Consider the following 17,607-nt stretch of genomic DNA (forward strand, 5'->3'; position numbering starts at 1 on the left):
TAGCCGGAGTGGGTCGTCGTCGTTGATGATGAAGGATCCAAGAAGGGAGCGGCGATGAAAGGAGAGTTGGATGGTGATGGTGAGGACGAGCTCATAGCACAGCAAGGGGGAATGAATTGATGATAACGGTAGCCAATGATGGATCAGGTTCGGTGGCCAAAGTCAACGATGCCATCATGATTAAAGATCTAGAAAATGGGGGGGAAGCGAGCTTTGACCACTCCTGAGACCAAGCGAGGTGATGATGGAGCAGAGATGGAGAAACACAGTGGCCTGGGGTTTTAGCCTGGAAATTATCTAAAAAAATTCACGGGACTTCAAGTCCCGTGGAGTTTTTTTCAACTATGAAACTTCACGGGACTTGAAGTCCCGTAAAGTTACACATCTTAATTAAATGATTACTAAACTTCACAGGACTTCAAGTCCCGTGAATTTCCATAGTTTTTTTCCATCAAAACCGACCTAGTTTTAGCCCGACGGCTGAAACTAGGTTGGTTTTGACGAATATTTTCAGAACATGTCATTTTTTGCTAATATTTTTGTAAATGTGTCTGTTTTCAAAATTTTTCCTAAAAACTATGCCTAGATGCATTTCTTTTCAAATTTGGAAAAGAATGAAAACACTAAAAATGCTCTGGTTACCCCTAAGATATTTGACCATGTGCAATACACTCACTTTCCACTAGTCATACCCTAAAAAAGATGAGGGGAAGCAAAAAGACTTAATTGCACTTACATACCCTATACTTCCCCCTACTCATATACCCTCACTTATTTTTTGTTGCATTTATATACACTAAAGTGTTTTAATTTAATATGCACAGTTATGCAAATGTGAAATTCTTTCTCTGAAAATTCTCATGTGACTCACATGCTAATTTTAGAGCTTTTTAACTATTAATTTTTATTATATTTATTGTAAAAGTACTATAATTCTAATTATAAACCGACAATAATTATATTTTAAAATAGGATTTCGATAGATTAATCAACAAATTTAGCAAATATTAAGAGGTAAAAATGTATTAAAATTAGCATGTGAGTATCTAAAGAAAAATTCTAAGAGAAAGTTTTCACTTTTGCTTAAAAGACGGTATTACATTTTAAAAGCTTCCTGACATCTAAATGCAACCGAAAATAAGTAAGGGTACATAAGTACAAAGAAGGCGAAACTATAGAGTGTATAAGTGAAATTAGGCGCAAAAATCACACAAATACACGTATTCCCCACGTGACCTCCTCTCTAGTTGCCGACGACACAATTCTGGTATTCTTGTGGTTTCACCAAAAACTGTGGTCGCTATCGTAAATCACTCACCGAATACTTCCACTATACCTGTCCTTTTCTTCTTGCATTTCGTGGTCGGACGAGCGCCTTCGGTGTGTTAAAAAAATTAAAATTAAAAAATCGAAAAAGATAAAAAAAAATTCCCTAAACCTCAAATTGATGACTGCTGACCTTTTGTTTTAAAGTTTTTTTTTGAATTCGATTAGTAGAGGGTCCGATTTGTGGATTCCTTGCCCTTGGGCTTGATGCTGATTCTGACTTCGATCGAGATCTGAAGCTTTTCGATCTCCAAAAAGGTAAATATTTTGTGATCGTGACTAAATTTTTAGGTTTGAATCTGGGGCTATGGTTTATCATTGGTTTGTTGTCTAGATCTAAGGTTCTCAAAGTTTTTGCTGTGCTTGTGGAATTGAGTTTGAGATTCTAGGGTTTTGGAGTGCGATCTGATGTACGAATTTTGGACAAAAGTATTTCGATCGGAATTAAGACGATATACATGCTTGTCTTTATAATTATTGGGATCAATTCGTAGTATTGAAAGTTGGATCTTTTTAACTTTTCCTGAAAATTTTGTTACTTGTTCGTTGTTGTGGGAGGCTGTTTTACTGATTCTTCAGGTATATATGGAGATGGAAACCATGATAGAATCTATTTCGGTGATAGTTATTGATAGTAAAAGCTCATACTCGATGAGAAAAGTTGGATCATAGTCAACAAACCCTTTGGCCTGGAATCATCTCTTAATGTAGCCTGTCGCTGATTATTTATTTATATTTTATCCTTATGATGATTGCATGATATTGTAAAATTACGAATTACAAATGTAAGTGTAGTCATGTATACTAAGGGCCTGTTTGGCAATCTGTTAAAACTGTGTGCCTGGCCTAGTTTTAGATGCTTCTTTGTTGGCAAAAACTTGGGCCAATGCTGTCCAAGTTTTTATAGGCCAAAAAGGGCTCATTAAACTGGTTCTAGTTTGGACCAGCCCCCCTTCCAAACTAGAAGCTGGGCCAGGATCATTCCTGGTCCAGTTTTTAACATATTGCCAAACACACCCTAAAACTCTGTGTTGAGTGGATACAAAGCATGAGAGAACACACATCTAGTGGAACATAACATGTACTGCATGAGCTTCTCTTACCAGTTACTGTTGTTAGTAATCGGGATATTAAAATTTACCATTCCTTTTTGTTGATCCTGCTTCTGTATGGTTGCTTATTAGCGTGCTGTCATGAACCATTATAATTGATTCATCTAATCTTAAGTTCATATTTATAGCATAACGAGAGCTGTTAAGCCTTTTTTCCAATTCCTTATTGTTGGTTTTAAGATCCTTCTCAACCAATTCTTATCAAGGCTTTTCCGTTGCCTGGTGTCTGGCTTTCCATGTTTCATGCCTTCATGGTGATCTACGTTGTATGTGTTTTTTTAATCGTGATGCCATAGCTGTACCTGACACTTCCTGTAGCTAGACCTGTATCCGTACATGATATCCCTTGAATATATGCATACATTTCATTAGACGTGTACCCAACTTCACAATACATTGTTTAGTAATCGCAACCTTCTTGGATGTATATCCTACACTTCACATCCATTTTCTGTTACTTTTGGCCTATATGCCGTTCATAACTATGGTTTTAAAGGGACCTTTGCATATCGAGTAAAAAAATGAGTGTTTTTCCAACTTATAGTCTGCATATATAAAAGAATCACACAAAATTTATAAGAATTTGAATGCTCATTGCATGTTAATGGAAAATTATTGATCTCATGTACATTATTCATCTCTATAATATGTGTGTGCGTGTGTGCATGCGTGTTATATAGTACCTCATTCCATACAACATAGAAGGTGGTAGATTTCTCACCAACACTAAGGCTTTCCCCTAGGGATTTAAGATTGTCCTTTGCCTGCAATATACGGTTTTATTATTCTTTGAACTTCTTGTTTATAGTTGATCTTTAATACAATGCTGCGGGATAGTTAGTTGCTAAGCAATTCATGGCAGACAGTTCTTGTAAGACTCTTAAGCTCCTCAACTGCCAAAACATGGTTGCTGAAGTTAAATTGCAGGTCTCTACATTGAGATATGTCTCATAATCAGGGGGAAGACATCGATGAAATGGCAGATTATTATGACATGAATGAGATGGAGGATGACATGGATGAAGACTTTCATGGGAGACTGATGGAGTATTCAGATTCTGACGAGGAAGAAAATTCCCAATTGGTATTCCACCTCCTTAAATAGTCTTCTCATTTTGTGTAATTCTATTCCCCATTTCACTTCTTCCCTTTCCTGCTTACTTTCCTTTGGTGAAATTCTAATAAGAACATGTACTGTTAACTGCTAGTGCATACACCCCTTCTATTTGTATGTTTAATGAAGTTGAATTCACTTCTATTTTTGATGTAATTATAACCATATGAGGTACTGAAAAAAGTTTCCACATCTTATGCAGTATGATAGAGTAACAGACACTTCAGCTTCAGAAGCCAGAAAAGGAAAGGACATACAAGGCATACCCTGGGATAGATTAAGTATCACAAGGGATAAGTACAGACAGACTAGACTAGAGCAATACAAGAATTATGAGAATGTTCCTAACTCCGGGGAAGTTTCTGCTAAGGTATTCTAGTTAAACAAGTTTCAGATGTATCTTGATTTTGTTGTCTAGAAATGTGCTACCTGCATTGTCTTGTGTATAGGTATGCAAGCCATCCAGGAAGGGAGGAAACTATTATGAGTTTTGGCGGAACACAAGATCTGTTAAATCAACTATCCTCCATTTTCAGGTTGAAAAAAGTGTTTGGTTCTAGTTACATTTTGATGAAGTCCAAATTTTTTGGTCATGTTTTTGAATGCAGCGCACATATTATTTTTGGATTGTGTGTTACTATTATGTCTATTCTATCTTGACCAGGGGCACAACCTTTTTAATTCATTATTCAGACGCTGTGCGGATCTAGGCACTAGGGGTGTTCCTAGAACCTAAAGCCACCTTTGTGGTGTCTTGTTGCCTCCTGCTTTTTAAAACTTCTGCCTCTAGCATGCCCTTCATATGAAATGCGCTTCACCGGGTGCAAAGTTCACATTTAATTATGCTTCAAGTAAAAGAACTTATGCCTCGGCGGACAGTTACTTTTTTTTTCACTTCAGTACTATTTCCCTTCAAAATGCTTCGAAGCATGCCTCCTAAAGCTTTTTCAAACAGTATTTTTAATGGAATAGCTGATATAAGTTTAGTGAATGATTGATGAGAGTTTGAAGTTGTGTTTTCTGGAGAGCGAGGCCTCATATATTTCTTGACCCCTCTTTCTTCTCCTCTTGCCACTATTTCTTCGCTACTGAGTCTGAACTGTGAACGTGAAGGAAAACGTTGTAAATCCTAACCCATGTCCATAAAAACAAGTCAAAATCATATTGAAATATAATAACTGCAGCATTACACGAAATGTTCCCTCTCTCAAGAGGCCCATAGGTGGATACAATGTTGGGATTGCAAGCGAGTAGATATCATAATTTTTATTCATAATGCATTCAAGTTATCGAAGTGCTTGAGTATTTTCACAGAAAGTCAGTTGGTGATTTCATTTTTTGAATCAGACAACGGTGCTTGAACACCATTACTTTCAGCTTCCAAGTAGTTGCACATTTGATTGCCAATTTTCCTGTTAGGTGAGGGGGTTGTATTATTATGTGAAGAAGCAACAGCGTCTTGTGGTACCTGCAAAGTGACTGCGATGCATAGTATGCTGTTATTGTCAGGGAAGCCCACTCGTGAAATTGCCCTAAGAGTGCCTTATATTTTTCTGCATTTTGGAGGAGCATTCAGTGAAATAGTTGATAGGCACTGTGAAGGACTTGAAACTAGCAGAGCTGGGAAGTATGGGTTTGCAGTAGCACATTAAAACCTTCCATACTTTCCTATGTGTGAGCTAGCAGTTCTAGTTTTGCTCTAATTTCTGTCTGGTATCTGTATTAAACCAATGTTTGCTATATCTGCAACCACGTTAGCTGGTATTGGATTTAAACAAGTCTAGCATCCTCAATCTTCTGGGCAAAGAACCAGTGTTCAAAAACATGCTCTATCTGGTCGAGAACTCCTACCCCATACCAAAACATGTTGGATAACTGAAACCCGCTCAATTAAGCGGTTTGATTATGTGGTCAAACCGCATAATCAAGCGGTTAAAGAGTATACGCCCACATAATGAAACTATGCTGGCGTATAATATACATGACCTGAACCGCAGTTAATTACCCTGAAGTCTCTCGATCCATGCCTCAAAGGATCCCCTTAAAAATTGTTTTAAAACCCTAAACCTAGTCTCCTCCGCACAAACTCCTCTCCACTGGTCGCTGACCACCACCTCCAAATGCCATGAAGTGTAAATGCTGCCTGTCACCGTCCCTCACTATGCTTTTTGCCACCGAGCACTACGAAGATGATGAGGAACACCAGCGAGGAGTTTTATTAGTATTCTAGGAAAGTGTTATAACTTATGTGAGTGCTTTAGCTTATGAACTTTTAGTAGTTGTACTTTTTAAGTGTATAACAACTTTGATTCAAATAGCTTGGTTGTTATTGTTAGTATTTTGGTTGGAATGTTTTATATTTTTCATGAATCATTATATTTTTATATATGATAAGTAATATACATATGAAAAATTTCAAAAACGCATAACCCACATAATCCGATTAATCACCACATAATCTGATCATTGCTACCTGATATCACTATACGCATAATGAAACCATGTTTTAGAACCTTGAAAAGAACAGTTGGATGGAAGAATATTGATTATTTCTCTCCTATTGGCACGTGTGAGGCACCGAGCACTTGATTGGTGCTGGAATGCACTGCTTCTTGAATTTGCTTCTGTTATATTCTATGTAATATTTGCAGAAATGAGACTATAGTACACAACATATTGCTGCTATTGGGTTTTTTTTTCAGCTCAACCATAGGACGATTATATTACTGCTAATGATATTAAGCCAACTTAAGGTCTTCAAATATTTTCTTTGGTTAGTGTGCTCATAGACCATAGAAATTTTTAAGATTTGCAACTTTCTATGGTATTTTTTCTGAAGTAGCATCTGGTTTTCTGTAAACTGATTTTTCATGATTTTTTTTTGCAGTTAAGGAATTTAGTCTGGGCTACATCAAAACATGATGTATACCTTATGTCACACTACTCTGCTATACATTGGTCTGCATTGACTTGTGAGAAGTCCAAAGTTCTGGATGTTTCAGGGCATGTGGCACCATGTGAGGTGAACATTCTGTTTTGTTGTTGAGTGATACATCTTCTGGAATTCAAATTTTTCTTTCCTTGCCAAAGACATGATTTTTTTTCTGCCGTCATTCTTCATAAGGGAATGGGTTAATTGTGGACAGACCCCCTGTAGCATCGTCTAATTGTGAATAGAACTTGTGTTGCTCTAATTGTGCGGATAGACCCCCCTAGCGATTTTCAACTTTTAAATGATTAAAGAAAAGTTCTATAGGGATGGATAGACCTCTGTACTTCTATTGGTGCAGATAGACCTCCTATATTTCTATTGGTACTGGTAGACTGCAAGTTGCTAACCTTTTTGATGCTTAAAAGAGTTAAAAAAGTTCAATAATGGGGTCTATCCGCACTTTCGGTAAATAGTACAAGGGGTCTATCTGCACCCATGGATCCCATGGATCTATAGAGGGTCTATCCGCAAGTGGGTGATACTATAGGGGGTCTATCCCCAATTAACCCACTGTAATATATGATTAATCTTATATCTCATTTAATTTGATGCAGAAACATCCAGGAAGTCTATTAGAAGGGTTTTCACACACTCAAGTTAGTACGCTGGCAGTTAAGGATAAGTTGCTTGTAGCTGGTGGATTCCAAGGAGAACTTATATGCAAGGTCAATTCCTTTAATCAGATTCCATCACATATTTGTGCAGACTCTTACGGATAACAACTTAGTGGCACATTTAAAACTTTTCTTTTAAAAGAGTAGCTTGTATGCTTGGAAATTGGAGAAAGTTGTTTAGTCCGTTGAAAATTGTGTAATTATAGACAACCAGATCCTGGCTATCCCTCTTTGGAGTCTTGGAGATACGCCACTTTTCCAATATAACGTACTATCAGAGACAAAAACCTTAGTCCTACAAAACCTGTTTTCTTAAGCCTAAAACTTGGGGTCATTGAGAGAAGCTTTCAACCCTAGCACCATCTCTGCTCTTTCCTTCAATGGCTTTGTAACCTTCAAGGTTTTTATTTCTAACTTAAACTTCTTCCTTCTTGCTAACTGTCTCCATATTTGAAGTCCTAATATTTTGTCTTTATGTCTGAAACGTACTTGTCTTTAGATATCCTATCTTCATATATGAGACCAAAACTATTTGTGATCTTGGCGGCCTCCAGATTTTTATTGATTACTTCTGTCAATCAATTTCTTATGATAAACCTTCGACTGATGTTGTTGCTGATAAAATTGCTTAGGATCAGGAGCAAGACGCTTGCTGCAAGACCAATAAGATTGTCACTTCTTTTGCTAGTTCACATGATGAAATTTATGATAATTTCACTAAAGCACTATCTAGCTTTTTTTTGCGTTTTGTTTTTGTTTTTGTTTGTTTTTGTTTTTGTTTGTTTTTTTTGTTATTTTTTGCTTTCATGTGACAAGTTGGGCTTGATTGAAAAATACATGCTCCACCTCGAGGGAGAGTACTAGAAATAGGTAGTATATTACGAAAGCTAGAAAAAAAATTGTTTAGTCCCATATTGAAAATTAAACAAGTGGTTTATTTGCTTTACTATGAAGAAAATTTGATTATCCCTCTTGGAAAAAGTAAGTTTCCTACCATAATGAGCTCATTAAAGACGATATTGACCTTCTGTTGCATTCTTGGAAGCTATAGATCCTTAGACTTCTTATGCATAGTGGCTATGTGGCCAAGCACGGAGTGACAATCATACAATCTGACGTCGCTAGTTTGCATTTGAAAATTGTTAAAGGATATATGTGAAACAGGCTTTGTGCTGTTATTGAGATGCATCTTCTGTTTAATCCTCGAGAAAACAAAATTTGCATTTGAAAATTGTTAAAAGTATATATGTGAAACATGCTTTGTGCTGTTATGGAGATGCATCTCCTGTTTAATCCTTGAGAAAAATAATATAACCATGATGTTTGCATTTGTGGCCAAGCATGGAGTGACAATCATACAATCTGACGTTGCTAGTTTGCATTTGAAAATTGTTAAAGGATATATGTGAAACAGGCTTTGTGCTGTTATTGAGATGCATCTTCTGTTTAATCCTCAAGAAAACAAAATTTGCATTTGAAAATTGTTAAAAGTATATATATGTGAAACATGCTTTGTGCTGTTATTGAGATGCATCTCCTGTTTAATCCTTGAGAAAAAAAAATATAACCATGCTGTTTTTCTGCAATACCAAAATTTGTCACATTGTACATCGAATTCCAAATAGGCAGATACTATGTATAAATGCTGTTAGCTCTAAAATAATAAATCTGACAAGGAACATGAATGAGTTAAATTTTCTTGACTGATTATGTGAGTGATGATTTATAGTTGTGATTGGAAATTACAGTATTTGGATCGACCTGGAATTAGCTTCTGTTGCCGGACAACTTATGATGACAATGCAATCACTAATGCTGTAGATATTTACAACAGTTCCAGGTACATGATGTTTATCCTATTAAGTTTTTTAGTGTTTTAAAATATTGCATGTGCTAATTCAGATTGTTATCAATCCAGTGGGGCTCTTCATTTCATGGCATCGAATAATGATTGTGGTGTCAGAGACTTTGATGTGGAGAAGTTTCAGATATCTAAGCATTTTCGGTACCCGTGGCCAGTGAATGTAAGGCATCAATCTCTATTCCTTGTTCCGCATAGTTTTTGTAACGCAGAGATTATATGATATGTGTGCAATTTGTAGTTACAAAGGGATACTAATGTTAATTATTAAAAACTGCTGGTAAATAACTTATGAATTCTGAAAGTATTGAAGGAGAACGAAAAGAATTGCAATGGTATGCCTGCTGTTATTCCTTCAGTTATATTCCAAACTGGACTGGAAGTTTGGTTGGAGGGAAGCCGAGTGTATACAACTCAACCCTGTTGGATGGGATGAGCTTCTCAGTAGACAGGATGACCTTGAGTAAAATGCTTGGAAAGAACATTTAATATAGTTCTTTCATAACTAAAATACTTGGAGGATGGCTAAGGGCTGTCGCATGGAATAATGAATAAAATTGTGATTACACATGCCTCTGTGAATAAAATTAAATTCATAACAAGCTGCAACTGGGGTTCAAGCCAACTCCAACCTTAAACCACCTTGTTCAGTTGGTTGAAATATGTGACTAACGAGTATCTCCTTATTTTCTGTTCCTACCTAGTCCAATCCCAAGCCAACCTACATTAATGTGCTTTTATACAGCATCTACATCATCACCAACAACAGCAACTGTAGCAGAAACAACCCATCTACCTTATATAACACATTCATAACACAATAGAAGGAAAAAAAATTATAAAAGAAAACGACAATGAATAAGCTTTTTATTCGTTTACTTTTCTCTGTTCAGCTCTTCTAGGCAACTTCTAAGTTAAATACTATACTTGATATATGTCCTCATCATATGAAATATCATTAAGTAGTTGCCATCATGTTCACATGAACATGGAACAAAACAGGGGTATACATGGATACGTGGGGTAGGGTAATTCCTCTAGAAGCAAGACATAGGAACACAAGAACACTATGTCACATCAACGTTACTAGTGTGGGTGGCTATGTTGCATGGGTGTGGGTACGGATATGGATATCGGTATGCAAGGTTTTAAATGTCGGCTGACATGTCGGTTTGAGGGCTTGAGCGACATGACATGGGTGTTTTCAACTCATATGTCGGTTTTCAGGGCCAAATTAGAAATATCGGGGCCATATCGGGCATAGCGGCCGATTTTTCAGCTTTAAAAAATCGGCCGATATGGTCCTTTTTTTAGATCTGTTTTTTGTTATCGGGTTTGAGTTTAATGATAAAAATCCAAACCCGTTTGATCCGTTCTCATGTTTAAAGGTTTCTTACGAACCCGATAGAAAAAAAGAGAAATTAGGGCTACAGCGGACTTGGGAACCCATCACTCTTTTAGTGAACGACAACGCCCTTCCCCACCTCAATCTCGGCCCTCCGTCATCCATCTCCCGTTGTGTCCCGAAATTCGAATCCCAACCGAACCCGAGGACGGTAGGGTATCTCGTCGTCAGGATAAAGGGAAGATGGTGGTTAGCGGCTCATCTAAAGGACCCCGAGCAAACAAAGAAGAAGAGCCCCGATACTGCCTCCCTGCGACGTCCCGTCGCTGGCACTACCTCCCTGCGACGTCGGAATCCACCCATCGCTGGCGTCGCCTCGAGAATTTATAAAGTATGCTTATATTGAATTTAAAAATGTTTAGATTACATTTAGGACATGATATTATACATATGCGCACCACCCGATATGGCAATCCGATATTTAGTCCATGTCCCCCGATATATCCCCGATTTTCGCTATCCGACATGGATTTCAGCCGTCCGACATGAACCCGATATCCGACATTTAAAACATTGCCGGTATGGGTACGTATATGGGACACGTCTATGTAAATATTTATATACATATATATTTTATATTAGAATTAATAATATATGGGAACAAGGATGAGAATTAAAATTCCTATAACATTTTTATGCTACTTTTATTATGTGGATTATAAATTGGAAAATCAATAGTTTTTGGACTAGACACCAATTGACCATTCGAAACCATAATTCAAAACATGACCTATGTCCAATGAGTTTGAAGAAGTGGATATGATGTGTAGGATATATGTTCAAAAAGTTCATGACAAGCGTTTTAAATTAAAACATGTGTAGGATATATGTCCAAGAAATGTATGACAAATATTTTAAATTAAAACATAAATTGCATAATTGAGTATGCGCCCAAATAAAAGTGTGCATATATGCAAGGAGTGTCCAAGGAGTATGGGTACGGGAACATGTCGAGTACAACTACGCTTCAGATTAGACATACCCAAGTAATATAGGTGGGCGGAAACAAATTAAATTGAATACCTTTGTTTTTATATTTGTATTTGTTTAAAATTCTTGAAGAATTTGAATATCATTCTCTGATTTTCATCGAACTAATATTTGAATGCAAATAGTTTTTGAATATTGATAAATATTTACTATATATTTATTTGATTAATAATTTAGAGTTTATGACTATGAAAACTATATTATTAAAAAGATATTTTTTATTTAGTAAAGAAATTTGGTTTAAAAACTTATATTTGCTCTTTAAATTTGTCAAATTCAATGTAAATCTTAAATTATATAATGTAAATGGGTCAAAAACATAATACCATATATATAATAATAAAATTGTGAGGGATAAAACTTTAATGAATATTTATAATCAAACGAATTGAATATGCATTTTGGTTAATTTGTATTTGTTTATAAACTGAGTACTAAAAACTATTTGTTAACTGTTAAATGAACTATCGAATTGAATATGACCGAATAGTTAGGCAAACAAATAACAAAACTATTTCCCCCCCCCCCAACAACCCCCCCCCCCCCCCCCCCCAACCCCCAAAAAAAAAAACCAAAAAAAAAAGCACACATAATCACCACATACACGCACCTACTACTGTAGTAGTAGTAGTGCTACCACCACATGAATAGATACAGTGATACACATGTTCATGCACCCAAGATCTTAAACAATTGTTTGTAGTAATACAAAACATGTTTGTATATTAAAGTTTACATCTACCTTACATTTTATATGACCTTGCAAAAACAAGATATTGGCTCTTGAAGTTTATATAGAATAGCTAAACATGTCTAAGCTTATAATAGTTTTATACAAGTCATCTTCTTGATAGTATTTTCCACTATAGGCTCTAGCATATAAATGAAACACTGAAAGTAACTAAAAATCTCAAAACATGTAATGTGAGCAACAACGTTGATGAAAGTGTGGTAAATGTCCAAGGAGTGTATGAGGGTTCTAAATTAAAACATCTATTGTATGGTTTAAGACACATTTTAGTGCGTGACACATCTCTAATGCTCAAATAAGTGGCCATGTGTGAAACGGATACGGCATCATAATATAAGCAGCTGCTGTGCATGGATGCTATGATATGTGTAATTCTTATTTCAGTATTCTCCTTTCCTATCAAATATTCATAAATATGTTGTATTGGAGCATGAATCAGTTCATGACTTAAATATTATTGTTTCTGCTCTCTTCATCCGGCTTAACCTGATTCACCATTGGTCTTTACTATGCTGGAAGCCTGGGAAGAGGATTGGGTTAGATTCTGTGTGATGTGAATGTGTGATTTTTGGATGGGCATCGACCGGAATGTTGCAATGTTTGTATTGGACTTTATTTGGTTCCTGACCCATCTCCTAATCATTTGCAATCCTTGTCATGGCATATATGAGTATACATGAACCAGATTTTGTTGTAAAAGTTCACCAAAATCTAGTATGTATTCTGAGCATTCAGTAGGGAACACTTGGATGAAATTTGTATTTTCTCATATCTGATCTGTTGACTCCACTTTATGTTCATTACAGCACTCATCCCTGAGCCCTGATGGCAAGAATCTCGTCATTGTGGGTGACAATCCTGAGGGAATCCTGGTTGATGCTCATACTGGAAAGGTAATATCTGCAAAACAAACTTACCTCCAAAATAATAATAATAATAATAATAAGGAAAAAAGAAAAAAAAGCACTTACACTTACTCTTACTACAGAACATCCAAGATTTGCATGGCCATATGGACTACTCCTTTGCATCGGCATGGAGTCCTGATGGCTGTACATTTGCAACGGGTAACCAAGACAAGACATGCAGAGTCTGGGACATCCGTAACCTCTCGAAATCTCTCGCAGTCTTGAGAGGAAACCTTGGAGCTATTCGATCAATCCGATACTCATCAGATGGTCGGTTTATGGCAATGGCAGAGCCTGCTGATTTTGTGCACATATTTGATGTCAGTAGTGGGTATCAGCAGCAGCAAGAATTGGATTTCTTTGGAGAGATTTCAGGGATATCCTTCAGTCCGGATACTGAGTCTTTATTCGTTGGTGTATGGGACCGGACTTACGGGAGTCTCTTGCAGTATAATCGAAAGAGGAACTGTTCTTACTTGGATTCACTAATTTGAGGTCATGATTCTTGAAATAAAGTTTGGAGACTTGATGTTGATGTGTATAAAGGGAAGAGATGTAAAATTATCGTTTTAGGACAGCACATATGAGGCGAATGGAAGAATTCTGTAGCAATCATTGTGCCGAAGAAATATGTTCGGATATACATCGTGGAAGAGTTTTACTTCGTTCATGGCATTGTTCTTGTTTTGCATGTGTTTGTTGGTTATAGGTTAAGCTCAAGTTGCAGGAACTTTTTGGGATTTATGGACTATAGCATGGGTCTTTGGTTTATTATAATTGAGAAGGAAATAAATACCTAAGGCCATGTTGGCAGAGGGTTAAGGAAGAGAATAAGGAGAAGAATTGATGTAGTTAGTTTATTCGATAATATGAAAGACAAAATTATTAACATGTTAAACAAGTTTTATTTTAGCATTTATGATCAGTTTTAATGTTTAGGAAAAATGAGGATTTTGACTATTTTCTTTATAAATAGAGGAACAATTCTAAATTTTTCTAAATAGAAGTATTAGTAAATCCCTCATTTTAAAAGGTTAATTAATCCTTCTAGAGAGGTTAGCTTAACTTTTATATATTTTGTATTTTTGCATTTAGCAAATTATCAAGGGTTATCTTTAACCTTTGTATAATTTATTTTACAGGTTAAAAAAGGGTTAAGTCTTATTAACCCCTAAGTTAACCTGTTGCCAAACAACACCTAATAGGATACGTCCCTTAGGCAAGATAGGCTTAAAATTTCCTAGGATTAGTGTAATATTTTGTAGGGAAATAAGCACCAAAGATTGTCAAAGAAAGTCAAAATATATCTGTACTTTGCAAAAAAAGGCAAAAAGAAAGGACTAGAAGACTTGCATACAATTACATTATTTGATTAATATTTATTACTGGAGACCCGCCGAACAAACAGAGTCCAACCCCGTCAGACAGAGTTTCTCAAATCAATATAGTATATATAAATATATAGTATATATCAAGCACAAGATTTTATTGCGTGGTAGTGATCTGACAATTGAATTCCCAACCTAAGACCACTATCCTTCAAACGGAACGTACATTCATATGAGGTGAGAAGTACTTATTGAGGAATGCCATCTTTTGATATGATCAGTGGAAGAGAGTATTTGCCTCCTCCACTACCCAAACAGAGTTTTTTGTACTTTGTGCGTACCAATTCATACCATTTTTTCTATATAATATATAAAGATCATAGTGATATACTATATATGTATATATTAATATTATGAATATATTATTATCATGTGAGGTCAGATGTTTTGAACTACCGTTCAAATCATCAACTTAGGAGGGGCCGGGGGCTGGGGCTCAAATCAACAAGAATCATCCAACTCTGTTTGTAGAAAATTCTAGGATAACGTCCCTTAGGCCAAGATTAAGGCTTAAAATTTCCTAGGATTAGTGTAATATTTTGTAGGGAAATAAGCACCAAAGATTGTCAAAGAAAGTCAAAATATATCTGTACTTTGCAAAAAAAGGCAAAAAGAAAGGACTAGAAGACTTGCATACAATTACATTATTTGATTAATATTTATTACTGGAGACCCGCCGAACAAACAGAGTCCAACCCCGTCAGACAGAGTTTCTCAAATCAATATAGTATATATAAATATATAGTATATATCAAGCACAAGATTTTATTGCGTGGTAGTGATCTGACAATTGAATTCCCAACCTAAGACCACTATCCTTCAAACGGAACGTACATTCATATGAGGTGAGAAGTACTTATTGAGGAATGCCATCTTTTGATATGATCAGTGGAAGAGAGTATTTGCCTCCTCCACTACCCAAACAGAGTTTTTTGTACTTTGTGCGTACCAATTCATACCATTTTTTCTATATAATATATAAAGATCATAGTGATATACTATATATGTATATATTAATATTATGAATATATTATTATCATGTGAGGTCAGATGTTTTGAACTACCGTTCAAATCATCAACTTAGGAGGGGCCGGGGGCTGGGGCTCAAATCAACAAGAATCATCCAACTCTGTTTGTAGAAAATTTTGACTATTTTGTTGGATAAATACTGATATCGAGCAATTAAAATTGCTTATTAAGTGATTAATTGTTTGAGAGTAGCTAAATTTTTTCCAAATCTGATTGATTGTACTGTGTAGTTTTACAAATACTAATATTAATATCTCTATATAAGAATGGTAACATATGCAATCACCCTATTAGAATTTGCCTAATTCCCTTTTCATACACTATGCGGGAGATTAGTCATGGCTGACTGACTAAAAAGATGTAGACGTGGCTGTATTTGGTGTGCATTGGTGAATTCAAAATCTATTAGAATAAGCTTTATGTCTATGCCCCAAAATGAAAGCTTAATCTTTATTATTTCAATGCCATTGGCCCTAATTATATTATTTTTCCGCAATTTCAATGTTACTCCTTCTCTACACCATTTTTAAAATCTTCATCTGCTCCTCCCTCCTCTTCTTTTTCTCTCATGAGACCCACTTATGGGCTTATAACAAGAAGTGGGAGGGGGTCTGCGGATGGGTTGGGTGATGATTGTAATTTTAACTTTTATTTTTGATACTGTTTTTTCGATGACCCTGAAGCATGAGTTTGTTTGATATTTCTCTTTTTTGCTTGATTTTTAAGAATAAAATGATGATCCTTTTGCACTTGTTTGAAATTTGTGTTTTGCTAAGAGTTGCTGGCCATGGCCAAAGCTCAAGAGTAAAGGAGTAGAGTATAGAGAGAGTGATTGTGGATCAAGAGAGAGTACGTAATAATAATAGGTCATGTACAAAGAAAAATATAATAGATATCTCATTGTGTAGTTTTGTGTATGTAAACATCAAAGCTACCCAAACTTATAATTGTATGAGTTGATTGTGAACTATGAAAGATTAGATGTGAATTTTACCTAGTTGATGATAACTTTACTCATTGTATGTTAAGTTTATAGTATAACTGTTAAGTTTGTATAACAAATGTTAATTTTGAATATGGGCTGTTAACTTTAAGCATTAACTGTTAAGTTTACCCATTGGCCAGCCGTTAACTATATTTAATACATGTTAACTTTATCCATTACCTTTTAGCTTTAGTGAATATCTATTAACTATATTCAATATCTATTTAGCTAATATCTATCAATTATATCCACTAATTGTTAACTTTAGCTAGTACATATCAAGTAATATTGGATATAGCTAACATATATTGGCTATAGTTAATAAATACTAGATATAATTACCAAGTTATGGATAAAGTTAATAGGTACCAAGTATAGTTAATAAATAATGGTTAAAGTTAAGATGTACATAATATAGTTAACATGTACATGTTAGAGTTAAGTTGTAGAGAATTACTCCCATCAGACTTGAACCTAACGAACATAACAAAGAAAGGGGTTCAGACAATTATGTCCTTTTTTCAACGAAGTAAATAGATCTAAAGTAAAGGCCAATATCCACAATTTTCTCATTCACATGTCATAAATCGCTCTTTAGTAGGTTTTTTGTCTTCACGATATTTGTATTTTACGGTATAGACGCTTATGACTTCCCCCTCTATGCCTTAAGGTAATGATTTCTCTGGCGTTATGACCTTTACTACAACGATTTTGTCCATAGATCAAATTATTTATTAGATTGGATTTCGCTTGACTACTACGTCTCCTTTGCGTGTGCTCAGGGTAGAAGTTTTGTATAAATGTATCGCTGTGTTATCAAGTATTTTTCTTTAAGTTCTTTCAGTCAGGATTTCTATTCTATGATCGACTAGTATAAACATCAACAACTTAGAATTGGACTATTGTCTCCTCAACAAATAAAGGCTTGAGCCAACAAAATCCTACCCAATGAAGAGATAGATGGAGTAGTGACAAAGCCCTATACTCTTCATTATAAAACCAATAAACCGGAAAAAGATGGATTGTTTTGTGATCTCTTGTTTTGTCAAAGAATATCTGAACCCATAAAAGTGGAATTTGTGCTTGTGGAAATTATCAAGTGATCGAAACTGAAAAAGAAAAAGAGGATCCG

The 17,607-nt window shown here is 35.5% G+C and overlaps 1 protein-coding gene across 2 annotated transcripts; it reads left to right on the forward strand.

Annotated features, from left to right (window-relative positions):
• Positions 1,355-13,743, forward strand: LOC109842797 (uncharacterized WD repeat-containing protein C2A9.03-like). 2 transcript variants are annotated; one of them, XM_020411684.1, is made up of 10 exons: positions 1,355-1,584; positions 3,355-3,522; positions 3,755-3,922; positions 4,002-4,088; positions 6,440-6,574; positions 7,099-7,209; positions 8,907-8,998; positions 9,077-9,182; positions 12,972-13,058; positions 13,154-13,743. In XM_020411684.1, exons 2-10 carry the CDS (start codon positions 3,382-3,384, stop codon positions 13,565-13,567), a joined length of 1,341 nt encoding a protein of 446 aa, XP_020267273.1. In that variant the 5' UTR covers positions 1,355-1,584; positions 3,355-3,381; the 3' UTR covers positions 13,568-13,743. The 2 variants fall into 2 exon arrangements, with proteins under 2 accessions (XP_020267273.1, XP_020267272.1); XM_020411683.1 differs by having other exon boundaries at positions 1,356-1,584; positions 3,366-3,522.

The sequence above is a fragment of the Asparagus officinalis genome, chromosome 5 (genome assembly GCF_001876935.1).
Source record: "Asparagus officinalis chromosome 5, Aspof.V1, whole genome shotgun sequence".
NCBI classification, from domain to species: Eukaryota; Viridiplantae; Streptophyta; class Magnoliopsida; order Asparagales; family Asparagaceae; genus Asparagus; species Asparagus officinalis.

What these genes read in the sequence shown, in the direction of transcription:
- LOC109842797 (XM_020411684.1), top strand. Translation starts at nt 3,382, where the DNA reads ATGTCTCATAATCAGGGGGAAGACATCGATGAAATGGCAGATTATTAT. An exon ending in CAACTATCCTCCATTTTCAG is followed by an intron (nt 4,089 to 6,439) that starts GTTGAAAAAAGT and finishes TTTTTTTTGCAG; the next exon opens with TTAAGGAATTTAGTCTGGGC. An exon ending in GGCATGTGGCACCATGTGAG is followed by an intron (nt 6,575 to 7,098) that starts GTGAACATTCTG and finishes AATTTGATGCAG; the next exon opens with AAACATCCAGGAAGTCTATT.